The sequence below is a fragment of the Ochlerotatus camptorhynchus genome, unplaced genomic scaffold (assembly GCF_037179485.1).
Source record: "Ochlerotatus camptorhynchus isolate MF236.1 unplaced genomic scaffold, CSIRO-AGI_Acam_v1.1 ptg000228l, whole genome shotgun sequence".
Taxonomy (NCBI): domain Eukaryota; kingdom Metazoa; phylum Arthropoda; class Insecta; order Diptera; family Culicidae; genus Ochlerotatus; species Ochlerotatus camptorhynchus.
In genome coordinates this window covers 1,358,351-1,377,498 of record NW_027040718.1, presented here as the reverse complement: position 1 = coordinate 1,377,498, position 19,148 = coordinate 1,358,351, and the positions used below count along the sequence as shown (strand labels likewise).

General features: G+C 43.5%; 3 protein-coding genes across 3 annotated transcripts in view; 2 read left to right on the top strand and 1 right to left on the bottom strand.

Moving 5' to 3' along the window:
• Positions 1-19,148, top strand: part of LOC135704000 (uncharacterized) — a 383,333-nt gene that overhangs the window by 358,762 nt on the left and 5,423 nt on the right. The window lies entirely within an intron of this gene.
• The window catches only part of disp (dispatched), a 37,365-nt gene that overhangs the window by 14,609 nt on the left and 3,608 nt on the right, over positions 1-19,148 (bottom strand). Inside the window, exons 2-4 of the mRNA XM_065225342.1 lie at positions 9,275-9,915; positions 8,805-9,217; positions 8,639-8,730 (exon numbers count right to left, since the gene is read on the bottom strand). Of these exons, the coding sequence (XP_065081414.1) occupies positions 8,639-8,730; positions 8,805-9,217; positions 9,275-9,887 (1,118 nt within the window). The 5' untranslated portion in view covers positions 9,888-9,915. The remainder of the gene's footprint in view (positions 1-8,638; positions 8,731-8,804; positions 9,218-9,274; positions 9,916-19,148) is intronic.
• LOC135704010 (uncharacterized) lies at positions 12-8,619 on the top strand. The gene is made up of 2 exons (XM_065225375.1): positions 12-496; positions 8,527-8,619. Exons 1-2 carry the CDS (start codon positions 23-25, stop codon positions 8,617-8,619), a joined length of 567 nt encoding a protein of 188 aa, XP_065081447.1. The 5' UTR covers positions 12-22.

The following is a 19,148-nucleotide window of genomic DNA, read 5'->3' as shown; positions in this document are numbered from 1 at the left end:
GTAACGAAAGAAAACGAACAAAATGAACCGGTTAACCGAATTTGAAAAACCTCTGTACTCAAAGCCTCCCGAACATCCGGGTATTTGGCAACCGCATCTGTACCGATCCCGACCAATAAAATCATCCATGGAGTCTAGTGATCCACATCTGCTCGATGGTTACGCTTTCAGTAATCTTTACCTTGAATCCCCTTCGGAAGTTCCTGTCTTTAGCCAGGCAGACGCAGAGCGGTACGAAGATTTTGCATTACGAATCAAATATATGAACGGGGGAAGATATGGCTGTATTTACCGGGAGCATTTTGACGGCAAAGCTTTGGGCGTTGATTGTTTAAAGAAAGATATTATAGATCGAAGCAATACGACCTACCGGAGAGATCTCTGCCAATCGAACCGGGAACTGGATTCAGTTGAAGTCAAGAGAAAGAAAATTCGAACATCGAAACGGAACGTTCCGTTACCTCGCGGGTGGTATTTCAAACCGACTTCTACGGGGGTAAGTAAAGCAAATCTCGATTACTTTTTCTAGGGGACGTAGGGTTTTAGTAAACAATGCAAGTCGGTTTAACGTAACTGGTAGCTCGCTGGTAGGATCAAGTCTATAAGCCATCCCGCATAGTTGCATAAGTCTTAACTGATGTCGATACCAAGGCCAAGGAAAAGAAATGAAAAGTAGGGCAAAACAACGACAGCTCGATTACATAATCTGACTGCACTATTTACTTAGGATGCATATGCGCTCGAGTAGGATAAACACGCCCACACGCGACATATCTGCGCATGTAGATTAAGATTAGTTTTCCCTCTTTTTTCATCCTTCACGAAGGATAATAATCTAATGTTTAAACATTACAAATGTTCGAGTTCTTATTTGTAGAGCCATACCGGATCTGAGTTACAAAAAGCAATAAATTCGTGAGCATATTGAGAAATCCCGGTTCCGAAAAGGACATTGTATATAAGGACTCGAAAACATAGATTAGCACTTTTTAATCCCGGGTAGAAATTCGATTATAACTAGCAGAAATTAGCTTTAAGTTCGGTATTGAGAGGGTCATGAAAAATTCCATAGTGACAGGAAATGATTTTACATAGGGGAATTTACGTATTCTCGGCAACCTAAACAGCGACCTTCTTTCTATAGTCTTTTTCTCTAAGGAACGCACACATATGCAGTATTGGTTTGTTTACATTCTTTTGCTGCCAACTGCTCTAACAATTTCAGTCGAAAGAATTGTCAAAAACTGTTTTGAAACGCTTTTACAAAGCTCCAATCTTCTCTAGTGAGAGCGAGTATTGTCGGCAACCAGTTTTTCTTCGGCAACCGTTCCATTTGAACTGCATGTAAATCTGCTGTTCTATTATCGGCAACTCGAAATCAGCTACAATTTGTAGTGCGTGTGTTGCATTTCAAGAAAACCTTGCTAGATTGCTTTTTCTCAGTGGTAAAAATATAGTCAAATTGAAGCTGAAAGCATAAAGAATCGTTTGCATGCATTCAGCGAAGTGAAAATAGTGTTTCAATTTGGGTTGCCGAAAATAGTCTGTCATGCCGAAGCCGTCATTTCCCCTAAATATAGATCGCTAATGTAACACATAGATTTAAGATCACTTTGTACAGAATGGAAAATAAAACTAAACGTAGGTTACTCCAGATTCTTTGATTCTCTGCTTGATCGTCAAGCAGTATAGTTCGGCTTTTGCTCGCTCTGACGAGATGTTCGAAAAATTAGTGGTGATAGTGTTCGCGCTTTCTCTCTTTCGCGGTTTTTTGTGTGTGCGTGCCCCGATATGGGGAAGCATCGCTCGCGAAGCCCGGTGAAGGACAAGAACCCCGGTGAAGGAAGTTCGGGTGTACCTACGTCCAACAGGTTTGCTGTTCTCCCCATGGATGGGAATATCCAACCAGCTGTGACGGAAAAACGCAGCAAGAAGAGGAAGAAGAATCGGGGCCAGTCCGATGGCACAATTGGTCGCGAGGATGCCTCTGCGACAAACGAAGATTTCGGCGACGCTGCTGAAATAGAAAATGCTGCTGAAAGGAGCGCAGCAAGAGTGAAGCTACCTCCGCTTTTAGTGAAAAATGCCCATCTTAACGAGCTCATCGCGGATCTGGCGTCGCTGGGCGTCAAAGCCGAATTCAAGTTGGGCAGAGTCGGCACCAAGGTGGTGCACCGTACGAAAGCGGAGTATGACTTGGTCATCGCCCATCTGAGGACTTCCAAGGTGGAATTCTTCACCCATGACATTCCCGGTGAGAAACCATTCAAGGTCGTCATCAGGGGTCTACCGAACTTTGACCCGAAGTTGATCGAAGCGGAAATCAAGAACCGCTACAAGCTGGCCCCAACTGCCGTCTTCCGGATGACAAGGAGGGACGAGTACGTCAAGAAATATCCGGATTTCCTTTTCCTGGTGCATTTCCAGAAGGGAACGGTGACGCTCAATGCGTTGAAGGCCATCCGCTCCATCAACTCCATCATTATTCAATGGGAGCCATACCGTGGCGGCCGTCACGACGTCACCCAGTGTCAGCGTTGCCTGAATTTTGGGCACGGCACCCGAAACTGCTACATCAAACCGCGCTGTGGCAAATGCGCCCAAAATCATGTCTCCTCCGAGTGCGTTGTCGACGAGTCGGAAACGTACAAATGCGCCAACTGTGGTGGAGCTCATCAAGGGTCCGACAAACAGTGCCCCAAACGCGAGGATTTCAAGCGGATCCGAAAGCAGGCGTCCACAAGAAGTCAACCAGGAAGGAAGAAGGAAAACATTCCGGCATTCAGGGTGGAGGACTTCCGGCCTCTTCGTGCTACGCAACACGGTCAAGCAAATCCACGGGTGCAATCCGGCCCCCGTCAAGAAACGTCTGGTGCTTCTGCTGGACAAAGCTCCCCATCCCCCCCCTGGATTCTGGAGACAACCATCAGCACAAAACGTCAATCCCGATCTCTTCTCTGCGGATGAGCTGATGAAGATTTTTTTCGACATGACCGGTGCTCTTCGTCAGTGCCGCAGCAAGCCCGAACAGATCCAAGTGCTCGGTAAGTTTATTATTCAGTATGGTGTCTAAACCGATAACTGTCGTCACATGGAACGCATGCTCTGTAAGAGCAAAAAGACTCGAGCTTGCTGACTTTCTCCGCAAGCAAAGTATCGACGTGGGCCTCCTAACAGAGACCCACCTTAAATCCGGTGACAGTTTTTGGCTACCTGATCACCACATTATCCGGCTTGATCGTATCGACTCCAGGGGGGGGGGGTGGTGTTGCGATCATCATCAAGAAAGGAATAAAGTTCTACACGCTGCCGCATATCCGCACTTCTATCATCGAGGCCCTTAGTGTGGAGGTGGAATCATCAACCGGAAACGTCCGGTTCATCGCCGTATACTGCCCTCGTCAGTGTGCTGCCAGCAACGGACTAAGGATGAAATTCAAGAACGACCTCACCGCTATCACTCGCACGAGCTCACGATTCGTCATTGGGGGTGATCTAAATGCCCGCCACGAAGCATGGCGGAACTATCAGCGGAATCAGAATGGACGTCTGCTCTTCGACCACTCGCAGCATGGGCTGTATACAGTGCAATTTCCGGATGAACTGACATTCATCTCTCCGGCGGGAAACCCTTCCACACTGGACTTATTCCTGACGAACTTCGGGCTATCCAAACCGGTGGCAATCAACGACTTAAGGTCGGTATAGCTCCTGCTCCAATCCTACGAAAAGACTACCACCACGTAAACTGGGTCCAGTTTGGACGTGTGGTTGACCGGAACATCAACGAAAATCTGCCGCTTGACACCGTAGAGGACATCGTCCGGGCTCTGGAAGGACTCCACCAGGCCATATCCGTGGCTGACGAGACATGCGTTCGACAAGTTCCTGTGAGGGGTAAGTTTGTTGCTATTGATTCCCACACCCAGTTACTGATTCGCTTGAGAAATGTGCGTAGACGCCAGTTTCAGAGGACTGGAGATCTGAGCAAAAAACATGAAATGTCCGATCTGAACAGGCAGATTGCTTCCAGAATGGACTCACTCCGAAATGAAAGATTCGGACGTGTTGTCCAGAATCTGGATGACCGCTCCCGTCCATTCTGGAAGGTAGCCAAGGTGCTGAAAACTCATCCCAAACCCGTTCCTCCTCTCAGAGTCGGAAATGATGACAATCGGCTCATTACCCCACAAAAGAAAGCAAACGCGATTGGCAATCATATTGCTACATCGCATTTGCTTGGCTCAACTATCCAAAGTCCGCTCGAAAATCAGGTGACGCAATGCGTACAAAACTTGGATGCCTCCGCTTGTTTCGTCCCTCCGACAGAAAATATTACAGTGGAGCAGATTTGCTACACGCTGAAAAACACCAAGAACATGAAGGCTCCCGTGTTTGACGGTATATTCAACTTGGTATTGAAGAAGCTGAGCACGAAAGTGTACTCGCTTTTGACTGCTATCTTCAACAGATGCTTGGAACTGCACTACTTTCCAAGTATCTGGAGGATAGCAAAAATCATACCAATCCGCAAACCCGGTAAGGATCCATCACTACATTCCAGCTATAGACCAATCAGCCTCCTTTCAGCGCTGAGCAAATTGTTCGAGAAACTAATTCTCAATCGTTTGCTCAAGTTTGTCGAGGAGAACAACATTCTCCTACCTGAACAGTTTGGGTTTAAGAAGGGTCATTCCACAAATCACCAGCTAGTTCGGGTGATGAATAACATTCGAAGTAACAAAGCTGTATCCAAGTCATCAGCTATGGCATTGCTAGACGTTGAAAAGGCGTTTGACAATGTTTGGTATGTCGGACTTGTGTACAAGCTTTGTAACTTCAACTTTCCACCACATCTTGTAAAAATCACCCGTAACTACCTCCAGCAAAGGTCGTTTAAGGTATCGTTGAATGGTTGCAATTCAAACACCTTTCCCATCCCAGCAGGTGTTCCGCAAGGTAGTCTGTTGGGCCCTTTGCTATACAGCATCTACACTTCCGACATTCCTCCCTTGAGCAACAGTTGCGTGTTCTTCCTGTTCGCAGATGATACCGCTATAACCGTCAAGAGAAGGAGGCCTCGTGAAATAACAAACAAACTTCAACGATGCCTTGCTGATTATGCCAACACGTGGAAAATCAAAATCAATCCTTCCAAAACCCAATCCTCCATCGACAATCTCCCAAACTAAAACCGGCTCCCTCTTGTACTGTAATAATGGATGGCACAAGGGTTGAGTGGTCCACGGAAGTAACATATCTTGGTATGTTATTTGACGAGAAGCTCCTTTTCTGCTCGCACATAGATAGGGCAGTAGTTAGGTGTTCCAATCTAGTTAGGTGCTTGTATCCGCTAATTTGCCGCAGATCTCGTCTCTCTAGGGTGAACAAACTGGCTGTCTACAAACAAATCATTGCGCCTGCGATCTTCTACGCAGCTCCGGTGTGGAAATCATGTGCACAAACTCACAGGAACAAAATACAGGTAGCGCAGAACAGGGTACTGAGAATGATCCTTGATCGTCCTTTCGATACCCGCATTTCTGACCTCCATCAAGAGGCTAACATTCCGAAAGTAGATTTTCAAATTAACGAAACTAGGAACAAATTTGTGCAGAAATGCAATACTTTAGAATATGCTTTGATAAGCAATTTGTATATAGTAGGTTAGGTGTATATAGTAGTTGTAGATTAGTTGTAGCAGTAAATATTAGTTTTAAGTAGTCTCCTTTTTCCAATTCAAAGCAAACCAATCCCACCAAGGTGGTCATACTCTAACAGGCCTGATAGGACTAGGAACAGTAAATAATAATTAAAATTTCAAAATAACTAAAGTTGAAAAGACGCATCTGTGTCACTTGAAAATTCATACATGTAAACCAAACAAATACAAGAAATATAGATCATTCAAAGTAAAAAAAAAAACTCCAGATTCTTCATTTGTGAATCCGAAAGAACTTTCGGCCTAGAAGCGAAAACTTCTCTCCTTAACCGGAGAAAAAAAGTAGCTGCTAGAATAAAAAAAAAAAAAAACGGTGTCTGAATCAGAAAGCGAAAGACTCTCTCTAACGGGAGAAGAAAGTAGATTTTGGCCGCGACACCTACACTTACTAACACCACTATTAGGTGAAAATTTTCCCTATCTGATAGTAATGTTAGCATGCGTGAGCAAGCTCTCAGTTACGCCAAATCGACGATCAAATGCATTGTTTACAAATGCTGATACGTCCCTTCGAAAAAGTAAGCGAGAAATAGTAACTGGTTAGTCTCAAAATATAACTAAATGCCGCAACGCGGAGGCCAAAGTATCAAAATTTATAGAGTAGCTTACGCTGCATCAGCATGGATCGAGTTCATTGTTTACCGGAGCAACCTGCATTTTTTGTAAACTTTATTAAAATGATTTTCAGCCATGGGCTGTGCTATCACTATGGACAACCTGCAGGGGTCATGCTTAGTAAACACAAAATAATCTGAATATTTTTTAGAAAGAAACGATTGCGCCTTGCAATTGCTTGACTTATTAAGGTACACAGCCTATATACCCATATCAGTCTCATATGGAAAAGTATGTATTGAGTGACGGCGTATAAACCTTACGCTGAAACTGACGACACTTATTCGCAGAGCGGAAACCGCACAGAGTGATAACCGTCAAGAATAAAAACAAAGGTGAAAAGAGAGTGTGTCAATAGAAAATACATTTTGACAGTGAGCATACATAAGGGCGAATACACGCTAACTTGAAAGTGCTCATTAATGAGTAAAAAAGACCCATTTTGAAGAAAAGTGGCTTAACTCATTAATGATTAAACAATTTTACCCATTAATGAGTATCTGTTACCCATTAATGATAAACAATTACTCATTAATGGGTAACAGATACTCATTAATGGGTAAAAAAATTACTCATTTAATGAGTTAAGCCACTTTTCTTCAAAATGGGTCTTTTTCAACCATTAATGGGTACTTTCAAGTTAGCGTGTATATCGATTTTCTCTTTGTATTGCTACATCTAAACGAAACAATTTTCTAGAATTTGTGCAATGCAGACTTGTAACATGTTGTATTGGCTATTCAAAAGCAAACGAACCGAGAAACGTTAATTATAGCGAGTTATTAACAAAAGAGAAAATCGACGAAGAGAATCGATCATCGCGTTTACGCCCTTATGTATGCTCACTGTTGATTTTATTAGTTCTATACAGAGCTGGAAAAAGGGGCAATCTGCTTTGATCGATTCTCTTCATTGACTTTCTCTTTCGTTAATAACTCAGCTGTAACAACATTCCCTGTTGTATTTGACGATTTGGACGATAACCTCCTTTATCATGCTATGTGGCCAAAATAGCACGAAAACATTTTGCATAGCCGTGGTCATTAAAAGAGAAAGTCGATGAAGGGAATCGATCAAAGCAGATAGGCCCTTTTTCCAGCTTTGTATAGAGTTGAGAAACAGTACAGATCGTGTGTTTTTTATTTCAAGATTGAGAAAACGGCAAGTGAAATTACGAAGTGCAATTCCTATGTAAATATTTGAAAAATCATAGTAAATTTATTGATATTTTTCTCATTGTACACCCTTAAGCTTGGTTTAGACAGGGCAAGTCAATTGATCAAGTCAGTTGAATTCAACTGACTTGAATGCGAATTGAACGTGTAAACCGTGCCATTCAACTGACTTGATCAACTCACTTGAATTGAAAAAAGTTGAACCAGGCTCAACTTTTCAAGCCAATTGAATTCAACTGAGTTGACCATTTGACTTGCCTAGTCTAAACCCAGCTTTATGGTGCGTGAGCATTATTTTTCTGCTTTTTTCTTCACCATGTTCTTCAAATGTTATTGACTGGTCCCTTTACATAACAAGTTCGATAACATTTATTTCAAAAACTAAATGCAAGATAGCCTTTTTTGCTGTTTTATTTAAACATTCCGTCAACAACCGAATTTCATTACTTCATAACTATGTTTTGATAGATCTCACCTTGTCCCGGGTGCTGAAATATACCGCGGGACCTTCTTTTTTGAAACTGTTTAAAACTTGTAGCTATTTGTGTAAATGTCTTCAGCTGCTACCAGCAAACATACTCTTTCTCAAATAAATGTATACCAAATGCAGGTTGCTAAAACCGTGATTTAAGATTTGGGCGTAATTGCATTTGTAAACAAACACGTCAATCGCCGATTTCTCGCGAATAAAAGCTCAATCTCGAAAACTAATCACACTATGAGGTAGATGAATGATTCCTCTATCATTTGGTATAGTTTGTTTATGGGATTGAGCTTCTATTCACAAGAAATCAGCAGTTGACGTGTTTGTTTACAAAAGCAATTATGCCCAAATCTCAAATCACTCCGGAAAAGTGACATGTTGTTGTTTTAATCTTCAGGCGGATTTGACCCTAGAAATTTCTGTTAAAATGAGTTAAACCCATTGTACCTTATAAAACTGGAGTGATGTTCAATGAGAAATAGTTCAACATTATACAACAAAATACTAATAAATTCACTTTAAAATTGCAGGCTGCTCACCGGACGTGGGAGGAACTATCCTCTTTAATTCAAGCAGCGGCCAACCAAGCAACAAATAGTACAAACGATCATCAAAAAATATAAAACCGCAAATGGTACTTACTCTTGCTGAAGGCTGTGGTAGAGCTCCAACGATTTTGTGCTTCTGGCTATTGGAAGGAAAATCATGGTCGCGTTAAGAAACTCGGCTGATTCCTGTGGAAGAAAAATTATGCGGAACTCATGAAGATATACTGCAACATCATATAAATCTCAGCAAATGTACTTACATTCAATTTAATAAAATCTACGTCTGCCAAATAATGCAATATGTTGTAAACTGCATTGTGCTGCTTGCACTCGTTGGGAACGACACAGCTGGATCGAACGCAGTCATTGCTGAGCTTCATGTTGTGATAATACTGAAAACAGTCAAAGAGCAACGTTTTCACCATGGCTATGTCTTCTTCGTCCAGCTCGAAGCAGGAAGTTTTGTTCGACAGGAACGTAACATAGTTTACGACCGACCACGGCCGGCAGCAATTGTCGCTGGTCAGTTCTTTTTGGCACATATCAGCGTAATGGTCGGTGCGGATAATACGCTGCTCCAGATCACACATTGCCAGGAACGCATTCAGCTCGAACAAGGTGTCATTCAAGTTATAGTTGACACGTTGTACCACAAAGTGAGCAAATTCTTTATCTGATGGGGAAAACAACGGTTATGAACAACACGAGTAGCCAAACAAAAAATACTTACTCGGCGATTCACAGAAGAAGCCATCGGCCGGAATGTGCATTTCGATCGGATCCGGTGGGGGTTTCAAATTTCTCAACGTGTCCCACTTGGCACGTTTCTTCTCCATCGTCTTGTTGCCGGTTTCCTCCGGGTAGAACGACATATTCCGGCCGTACTCCCAGTTATCGTGTCTACTGCTGAACGTATCATTGTCGTACTCTTCGAAACTTATCACTTCACCATTCGAAGACTTGTTTAGCGCAAGCTCTTTCAAAACTCTGATATTTTTGTTCAGCTTATTACGCTTTTTCGCGTTACCATTGGCCTTCTTGCGATCTTTCTTGCGCTTGTGAGCGCGAAATCCGGACCCAAAATCCGTTACCGTGCGATCGTACAGCTCTTTCGGATTGGCAATCAACCGGCCGGAGGCACTGGTTTCCTCGAGCAAATTCCGCCACGCAGTCCACCGTTTACCGATCGAGGTCCCCCTGGCTTCGAAACCCAACGTCGGATCGTCAAAATCCGGCAGCTTCTTAGTGATCAGAGCCACCACTATACAGGCGATCGAAAAGACACCGACTGAAACCACTACGAAATGTGGCCGACGAGCGAGCAGCTTGTAGTACCACTGCATGCCTCGTTACGATGTGTCAGCAACTGACCTGTAATGGATAGATATATAGCGAAGAGAGTGGGAATTATGAGTTTGAAAAAAAAAGCACACAAATATGGAAGGTATTGTCTAGTTACAAAAATAATAATCATGAATAAGTCACCTATAAAGATGTACATTAGCTTTTTGGTTTATTACATTCAGCTTATCATAGCTAATAAGGGTACCGTGGGGGTCAGAAACTTACCACGGAATTCAAACAACTTGGCCTTACGTTTAAAAAATGGCAGGCAAAGTTTATCTAAATACAAAACATTGTTGGGATGGGGTAACCTAATTTAACAGGTGTTTCGAATGGCTTCGAAAATTACGTTTTCACGTGCCAATACAGCGTTGTTGTGCTTTTTTTTGTGTTTTAAAGTATTTGTGTTTATAAGCAATTTTGGCGAGTCTAGATCTGTTTTTAGGGTCATTCTGACCTTTTTTTTAGATAATCCATATCTTTCAATCAGGTCATGAGTTACAATCTCATTCCCGACCAGAAATGTCGCAAATTACGTAGAGTATATAAGGGACATTCAAAAACTTCTTAAACCCCTGCGCTTCGGCCAGAGAGCGTATAGTGCGTCGTTGTGCCAATTTGGTCGTGGCACATTTCGAGTATGAGAGAGTAATTGCAGTTAGATCAAAAGTGCCTGGGAAAAAGGCAAGTCCGGAGTGATTTGGGATTTGGGCGTAATTGCTTTACCGCGTAAACGACACACGGAAGTTCTACAAGAAGCTAAATAGTTCGCACAAAGGCTACGTGCCGCAAGCCGATATGTGCAAGGACTTGGACGGTAACCTTCTCACGAACGAGTGTGAGGTGATTGAGAGGTGGAAGCAGTACTATGACGAGCACCTCAACGGTGAAGCAGCAGAAAACGAAGGTGGCACGGCAACAGACCTTGGAGCACGCGCAGAAGACGACAGGCTACCGGCCCCTGATCTTCAAGAAGTTGAGGAGGAGATCGGTCGGCTGAAGAACAACAAAGCAACTGGTGTAGATCAACTACCAAGTGAGCTATTGAAATACGGTGGTGAAGCACTGGCTAGAGCGCTGCACTGGGTAATTGCCAAGATTTGGGAGGAGGAGATATTACCGGAGGAGTGGATGGAAGGTGTCGTATGCCCAATCTACAAAAAGGGCGACCAGTTGGATTGCTGCAACTACCGCGCGATCACACTGCTGAGCGCCGCCTACAAGGTACTCTCCCAAATTCTATGCCGCCGTCTGTCACCTTATGCAAGAGAGTTCGTGGGGCAATACCAGGCGGGATTCATGGGTGCCCGCGCTACCACGGACCAAATTTTCGCGATTCGGCAGGTTCTGCAGAAATGCCGCGAATACAACGTGCCCACACATCATTTGTTCATCGATTTCAAATCCGCATACGACACAATCGATCGAGATCAGCTATGGCAGATTATGCACGAGTACGGATTTCCGGATAAACTTGACCGGTTGGTCAAGGCGACGATGGATCGAGTGATGTGCGTTGTTCGAGTATCGGGGACACTCTCGAGTCCCTTTGAATCTCGAAGGGGGTTACGGCAGGGTGATGGACTTTCGTGTCTGCTGTCGCGTTAGAAGGTGTGATCAGAAGAGCTGGGATAGACACGAGTGGCACGATATTCAGGAAGTCCATCCAGCTCCTTGGTTTCGCCGATGACATTGACATTATGGCACGGAACTTTGAGATGATGGCGGAAACGTACATCAGACTGAAGGCTGAAGCTAGACGGATTGGACTTGCCATCAACGCATCAAAGACAAAATACATGAAAGCAAGAGGTTCTAGGGAAGACAATGTTAGCCTCCCACCCCGAGTTCAGATTGACGGTGACGAAATCGAGGTGGTCGATGAGTTCGTGTATTTGGGCTCACTGCCCTAATAAAAAAATAACCATAAACGAACGATAACCCAAATCATTGAACTATTCCACAAATGGTTTGGATGATACCCAGAACACGTCGTTAAGCAAATTAAACATACAATTTTTATTAGGGTGGTGACCGCCGAAAATGATACCAGCAGAGAAATTCAAAGACGCATTATGGCAGGGAATCGTGCCTACTTTGGACTCCGGAGGACGCTCCGGTCGAATAAAATTCGCCGCCGCACGAAGTTGACTGTCTACAAGACGCTGATTAGACCGGTGGTCCTTTACGGCCACGAGACCTGGACTATGCTCGTGGAGGACCAACGCGCCCTTGGTGTTTTCGAACGGAAGGTGTTGCGTACCATCTACGGTGGAGTGCAGATGGATGACGGAACGTGGAGGAGGCGAATGAACCACGAATTGCACCAGCTGCTGGGAGAACCATCCATCGTCCACATTGCAAAAATTGGGCGACTACGGTGGGCTGGGCACGTCGTAAGAATGCCGCACGACGACCCAGTGAAAATGGTTCTAGAAAGCGACCCAACAGGAACAAGAAGAAGAGGCGCGCAGCGGGCAAGGTGGATCGACCAAGTAGAAGGTGACCTGCGGACCCTTCGCAGACTACGAGGCTGGCGAACTGTGGCCATGGATCGAGTAGAGTGGAGACGACTTCTTCGGACAGCAGAGGACAACAAGGCCTTAGCCTGATTGATGTATGATGTATGCGTAATTGCTTTTGTAAACAAACACGTAAATCGCCAAAAGTTCAATCTAGTAAACAAACTGTACCAAATGATAGAGGAATCATTCCTCTACCTGATAGTGTTATTCGTTTTCGAGATTGAGCTTTTATTCGTGCAAAATCAGGGATTGACGTGTTTGTTTACAAATGCAATTACGCCCAAATCTCAAATCACTCCGGAAGTATTTTCGCAGATTACCCGAAGTTGCGATAGTGAAGGTATGATTACAGACAAGCAGACATAACACTCTTAAAACGTTCATCGAAATCGCTTTTAACGGTCAATTTAAATGTTTTTTAGTTGGTAGTACCATAGAGGATACTCTAAGACCAGAAGGTTCCGAAGAAACCAGTTCAACTTTTTGGCTCAGCTCTGGTACTATCTTCTGTCCCAAGCTAATCGATGCACCCCTCGAAACATAGGATTCCACGAACCCCTCATGTTATCTGTCAAACTTTCATAGCAAATCAAAAAAAAACATAGTGTAGTACTGGAATTTATACTAGAATGGGATACGTTAATTAATTTGCTTGGGACCAATAGGCTAGTCAAGTAGTGAGCCAATTTAAAATCGTTAGTTTCGTATTGATTGTTGGTAGTACCGCCACTTGTGTTGCACATAATCAATTCCCTAGCGTTTGAGTGTATTGCCCATCATAGTGTATACGACAAATGGCGGTAGGGTTTACAATGATAAATGTTCAATGTGTTGTGTCTGCTTGTCTGTGATATAACATTGAGGTAACGTTTAGGATAAAATCAAAACATTGAGAAATATAACGCATCACTTTCACAAATACTTCACTTCGCAACCGATGAACCATCCTGACAACCATATGAGTACCCAAGTAACCATATAGTCGCAACACAGACAAACAGACATAACACTCGCAAATTGTTCATCGAACAAGCATTTAACGGTAAATTTAAAAATATCGTAGTTGGTAATACCATCACCTGTGGCGCGCATATTCAATTCCCTTGCGTTTGACGTTTACACACTACCGCCATCTGTTCTGCGTACTACCGACCATAGTGTACTCAACAGATGGCGGTAATGTTTTAGCGACGATGTTTTACAGTGAGAAATATTTAATGTGTTATATCTGTTTGTCTGTGGTCGCAATATAGCTTGTATATTCTTACTTTGCTTGAGTAGGGTAGAGCGGTACTTCGTCGAAATCGCCCATTTCCGTTCTATCGGGAAAAAAAAGATCAGTAATATCAATGATTTCACCGTGCACCAATTAATAATAGGTTTGTTCCGATGTGTTTGTTCATTTGCTACAACATAAATCCTATTAGAGCGCAATGTATGAATATTTACGCTCATTGTTCTCAAAACAAAAGAAGCGCTCCTAGCGAATCCCTTTTCTACGTTTATTTGTAGGACGAAGAAAATTTAATGGCGTTTCAATGCGTTAGGACGGAATTGAAACTCGTAGGACGAATTTAGAATCAAGAAGCAGTATTAGATTTTAAACAATATCTCAACAATTTGTGACTATTTATCAAATCCAACGGTACGTATGGAAAGGTGAATACATTTAGTAGGTAGTCATCTTCGACAGAAATGTTCCATTTTTTGTTCAAACTCGTTCAAAAACGAGAGGTAAAGCGAGGGTTGTGCTTAGTAGGACGGAAATTAGATCAAACCCCCTATGATTAGTTGGGTAATCTGATGAAACTGTCACTTCTTGAAACTGATACCTTTCGTATTTCTTTCATTCTCTTTTCGCACATGGAGCGCTCGGTGGACCAGCGACTTTGGACGTGAGCCTCGTCCTAGATCCCCATGGCAATTCAGTGACAGATGGTGGACATGAAACCGACCACACCAACCAGCGAGGAAGGAGTCAACATCGAACCAGGAACGGAATTTAGTGCGGAATTATCTCCCTCGGAAAACAACAAAAACCCGGAAAAGGCGGAATCATGTTAGAACCAACCAAGGACGATCTACGGAAGGAAATTGCCGGTGAAGCACGGAATGAAATACGAAGCGTTAGCGAAAAAGTCCAAGGGATTCCAAAAGAAGCAATTAACAACAGCCAACAGCCGATTGCCTCAGCATTTACTTTTGCTGATATCTCTGAAAAATATCTGTTTGTTAGCTGAAATCTCAGCAAAATCGTATTTGTTTGCTGAGGCTCGGCAATTGTTTTACTGAATCACAGCAAAATAAATTGCAGGCTGTTTGAATCTCGGCGAAAATATTTAAGTGTTTATATACAACCAATATCCATTTGATAACGGTGATGCATACATTCAGGGCTTATTGTGAATGAAAGTAACCTCGGAATGGGCGTGACTCTCCAAACATTCTGAAATGGGTTGCTAGATCTGCAATAGAGCTATCACCTTCTAACTCCCGGACTAAATCTGTCTACAATGATCATAAATGCGACATTGTACATAGAGTTCTTCCAATATAACACTGCCGGCCAGTGAGGGTTAGAGGGAATACACACACACATACATTCAAAAATTTCTTAAGCATTTAGGGAGGGTTTGAAATTTTCTAACGTTTCCTTACATGGTAGTAAAATCTTCCTCCACGTTTCAAAACACATCGTAAATTTCTTAACACATTCCTTAAACCCAACTTTTTTCCCATCAGAACATCAACATCATGTTCCCATCCTAGATTTGTCATCAAGCGTGAAGTGAGAAATCACAGCAACGTCGGTCTCTGTTCCGCAATCTAGTGCCAATCACCGATGGACATCGATTGCCATCCATTGACAGCAATTGAATGTGCAGGAAGGCAGCTTCCACATGGGCCGGGACCAACGGCTTTACTTCCCTTCCGAAAGAAGACGTGACCAGAGATTTCTATGCCTCAGAAAAATCCCACCGACCTCGGTTGGGATTGAACCCAGACCCATTGGGGTGAGAAAGCAGTCACGCTTACCACTACACCACCGGCGCCGGCCCAATCATCCATACAAAGCAATAAACTTCAAGTGGTACAACAGCGCTTGACGCCAGAACATGCAGTAAGTATCTAACCCAGTTTTGTTTTCAAGAACTGCGAAGCACAAGCAACTAGAGTAAGTCACCCGCGCTAGGGAACTCACTTTCTTTATGTTTACATTCTCTATCTTTTGTCATCCCTTCTATCCACCATTCATCTACATACTAGAACAATTTATGTACCGATCAGAATGCTAACTTCTGATTGGTTATTATTTTACCGCACGCTAATTCACGTTCCTCAATATATAGTTTTAAGATATTTGATGTAACTAATATAAAACTAAAAACTGATTGAATAAAGACATTATAGATCACTTACTCAAACCGAAAGGTTGTGAATTTTTTTTTGTGAGATATGCCTTCTGAAGGTTTATCTACCACAGTTTTTTTTTTTTTTTTTTTTTTTTAATACTTTATTGTAGAGATTTTTAGCCATAGGCTACTTCATCTCTTATACCACAGAAGTAACAGACGACTAACTGGCGAAGAAATCAATTAAAATTATGTGGTTCGCTGTAATAGAATTTTCTTAGAAGCTTGCAGCCATCAGATGGACTATTATTTTTGTTCTGATTTGAACAAAGTTGATTTTGTGTGCAATGATCTTTGACAGTGTGCAAATAGTGTATAATTTTGTCATTTTTTATGCATTTCAGTTTTGAGTTATAACTGATGTAAGAACTCAGCACTCAACTACCTACTCGGAGATCAAACATACAGCACCCGGTCGACTCAGGCGATAAGAGCAAGCTCCGGAACACCCAGGGTCGACAAGCTACCGGGTAATCAGAGGGTTTCGCGATACAAAAACGAAGAACTTTCACTTTTCCTTAAATGCTTTTATTTGCCACTTTCTGTGTTGTGTGCGTGTTGTTCTGTGTTCATAATTTCGTGTAATATGTGTCGTGTAGCCTAATCGCGTTGTTTACTGTACCGGTACATACCGCTGCTGCCGTTGATGGTGAATCGGGATGGCCGACACAGTGACTCCTGTCCTACTGTGCGGCCGGAACTCTCGCCAGATTGGCGAAGCGAGCGGATGACGGGCCAGCGGGCGTTGCTGGACGATGGGATGGCAGGCGTCGTCACCTTGGTCAAGCCGAGAAGGGAAAACTCCTTAGCGATTATAGCCTACGTTTGGCCAGATAGTAGATTTTGGCTCTTGACAATTGGGCTCGGAAACTGTTTCCAAGTTTACGAGCCGGCCGTGTGCTGACGGATAACCTTTTTAAGGTCCAACATAAAAAAGAGGTCCTGAACGTTAAATTTCCCTAGCGCACACTAGCTGTTGCTAGGGGGGGAGGGGGGGGGGGGGTCCTGATTCACGTTCAAAAACAGCAACCACTGCACTTAGCTAATTAAAAAACAACCGCGATGTTCGGTTCCGGGTGGCGCGAGCCATAATCGACAGTAGGTTGCTTTACGGGACGGAAATTACTTGCATCGCTTCCGAGAAGCTGATTAGAACCCTAGCACCAGTCTACAACAGCTACATCCGCATCATATCTGGTCTGCTGCCATCCACTCCAGCAGACGCCGCATGCATCGAAGCGGGTCTTCTTCCTTTCCGGTTCTGCTTAAAAGCAAATATTGCCATAAAAGGCGCCGCCTTTTCCGCCAAGACCTCCGGAAACAATAGGATCTTTCTCCTCGACGAGGGGAACAGAGTCCTCCGCACGGCCGCCGACATCGACCTCCCCCCAGTGGCCAAAGTCCATTGGCATGGAGAGAAAAGTTGGCACTCTTCACGAATCCAATTGGACAATCGGATCAAGAACCGCTTCAAAGCAGGGGATGCATCCATCATTTTGCGCAGATCGGTCGCCGAGTTACTTGGTTCCAACTATGCCGACCACGTACATCGGTACACCGACGGCTCCCGATCGATAAACGGAGTAGGTATCGGGATTTTTGGAGACGGTATTGCTGAAAGCAGCAGTCTTCCTCCACAATGCTCGGTTTTCTCGGCCGAGGCTGCAGCGATCTTCCGTGCCGCTATGACGCCAGCCAACAAACCGATACTTATATTAACTGACTCACACAGCGTCGTTCAAGCAATCACCTCGGAAGCACCAAAACACCCATGGATCCAGGCGATTATCAAGTACGCCCCACCGAACACCGTGTACACATGGATTCCCGGACACTGCGGAGTGCCAGGTAACGAGTCTGCTGATCACCTTGCCGGAGCCGGGACATCGGGTCCCAGACTCACCAACAAGGTACCCCTACAGGACGTCAGACGGTGGATCATGCGGACCATTCGAGCGACATGGGAAGCTGAGTGGTTCCGCAACAGAACTGCCTTCATCCGCAAAGTAAAAGGGTCAACTGAACCATGGAGAGAACTGGACAACCTGAGGCATCAACGCGTGATTTCGCGGCTTCGAACCGGGCACACTAAACTCTACTATAACTATGGTGGCCTGCCGTTCCGCAGAAGCTGCATCATCTGTGGGGTACCCTACACCGTCGAACACATCCTGTGCAACTGCCCGGAATTCCAAAATCTTCGGGAGTCACTCTGCCTAACTTCCAGCATCAGCGATCTGCTCGGGAATGACACTTCGGTCTCGGCAGCACTAGTAACCTTCTTAAAAGAAACCAAAATCTACCACTCGGTATAGCAGGAATTTCTTTCGGCCGTCGGGACATCTCAGCTGGATGGATTTCCCCTATTGGACCCATGCCAGCTGAGCTCTGTTTTGTTTGGATTAATCGTTTGTAGCTTGTCTTAAATCATTTTGTTTTCTGTTGTTCTTCTGTTTCATTATTTTATATATTGTTATTTTTTCATAAAAGTTGAAGAGCCAGCAACCAAAGTTATTAACTAAATGTACCATGTATCTAGAGGTTACTCACTCTGAGCCCTCTCCTTTCTTCGGAGATGAACTAGCCATAGGCTAAAAATCTCCTTAAGGGGGTATTCCCAATCTTTTGCCTTTTTTCGGCCTGTTTTTCAATTAATTTTTTCCAAGGAAAATGAATAGTAATGCGCCTAACTCTTTGGGATTCTTGTTTATTGAACATTAAAGTTTACAAATAAATTTTTTTCGACATAAAAAAAGACATTATTGACGTCACAAAATGGTGGCAAACAGACCCCTGTTCGCCGCAAACGCCTGGACGGGCGAAGACTTTTCTCTGGAACGGCTTCATCTGAAACAGATTTCGTGATGAAATTATAATCTGCATAAGATTCTCTGGAGCTTCTCCCGTTGGCAGCAAAAAATCTTGCAAATTAACAAAATGGCGGCCATATGAAAAAACAGGCGATTTTTAGCCCGCTTTTTTGCAGCTTTAAGGTGCTTAAAACAATGTTAAATGTTAATATTTTTGACTGAAAGTGGGAGAAGCTCCAAAGAATTTAATAAGGAACAAAATGCGCAAAGATTCAAGTCAATATCTCTTATAGTTTCTGAGAAAAATCTTCGCCCGATAAAAAAAATGTGGTTTCGAGAAAAACGCGTTTAAAGTTTTGACTTTAGTTAAAACCATTTGGGGGTTCTTACCATTAGTCAGCTATGCCTGGACACCGAATTCGCTGATCGGAAAACGGCTTGGGGGGATGAAAGTATATAGTCTAAAGTACAAAAAAACGTGAAAAAAAAAATTTGATTTTTTGAAAAAAAAG

Excerpts from the sequence above, each read along its gene's own strand:
- LOC135704010 (XM_065225375.1), top strand. The coding sequence starts at position 23 with ATGAACCGGTTAACCGAATTTGAAAAACCTCTGTACTCAAAGCCTCCC. Across the intron at positions 497-8,526 it reads TCAAACCGACTTCTACGGGG|GCTGCTCACCGGACGTGGGA; the intron begins GTAAGTAAAGCA and ends TTAAAATTGCAG.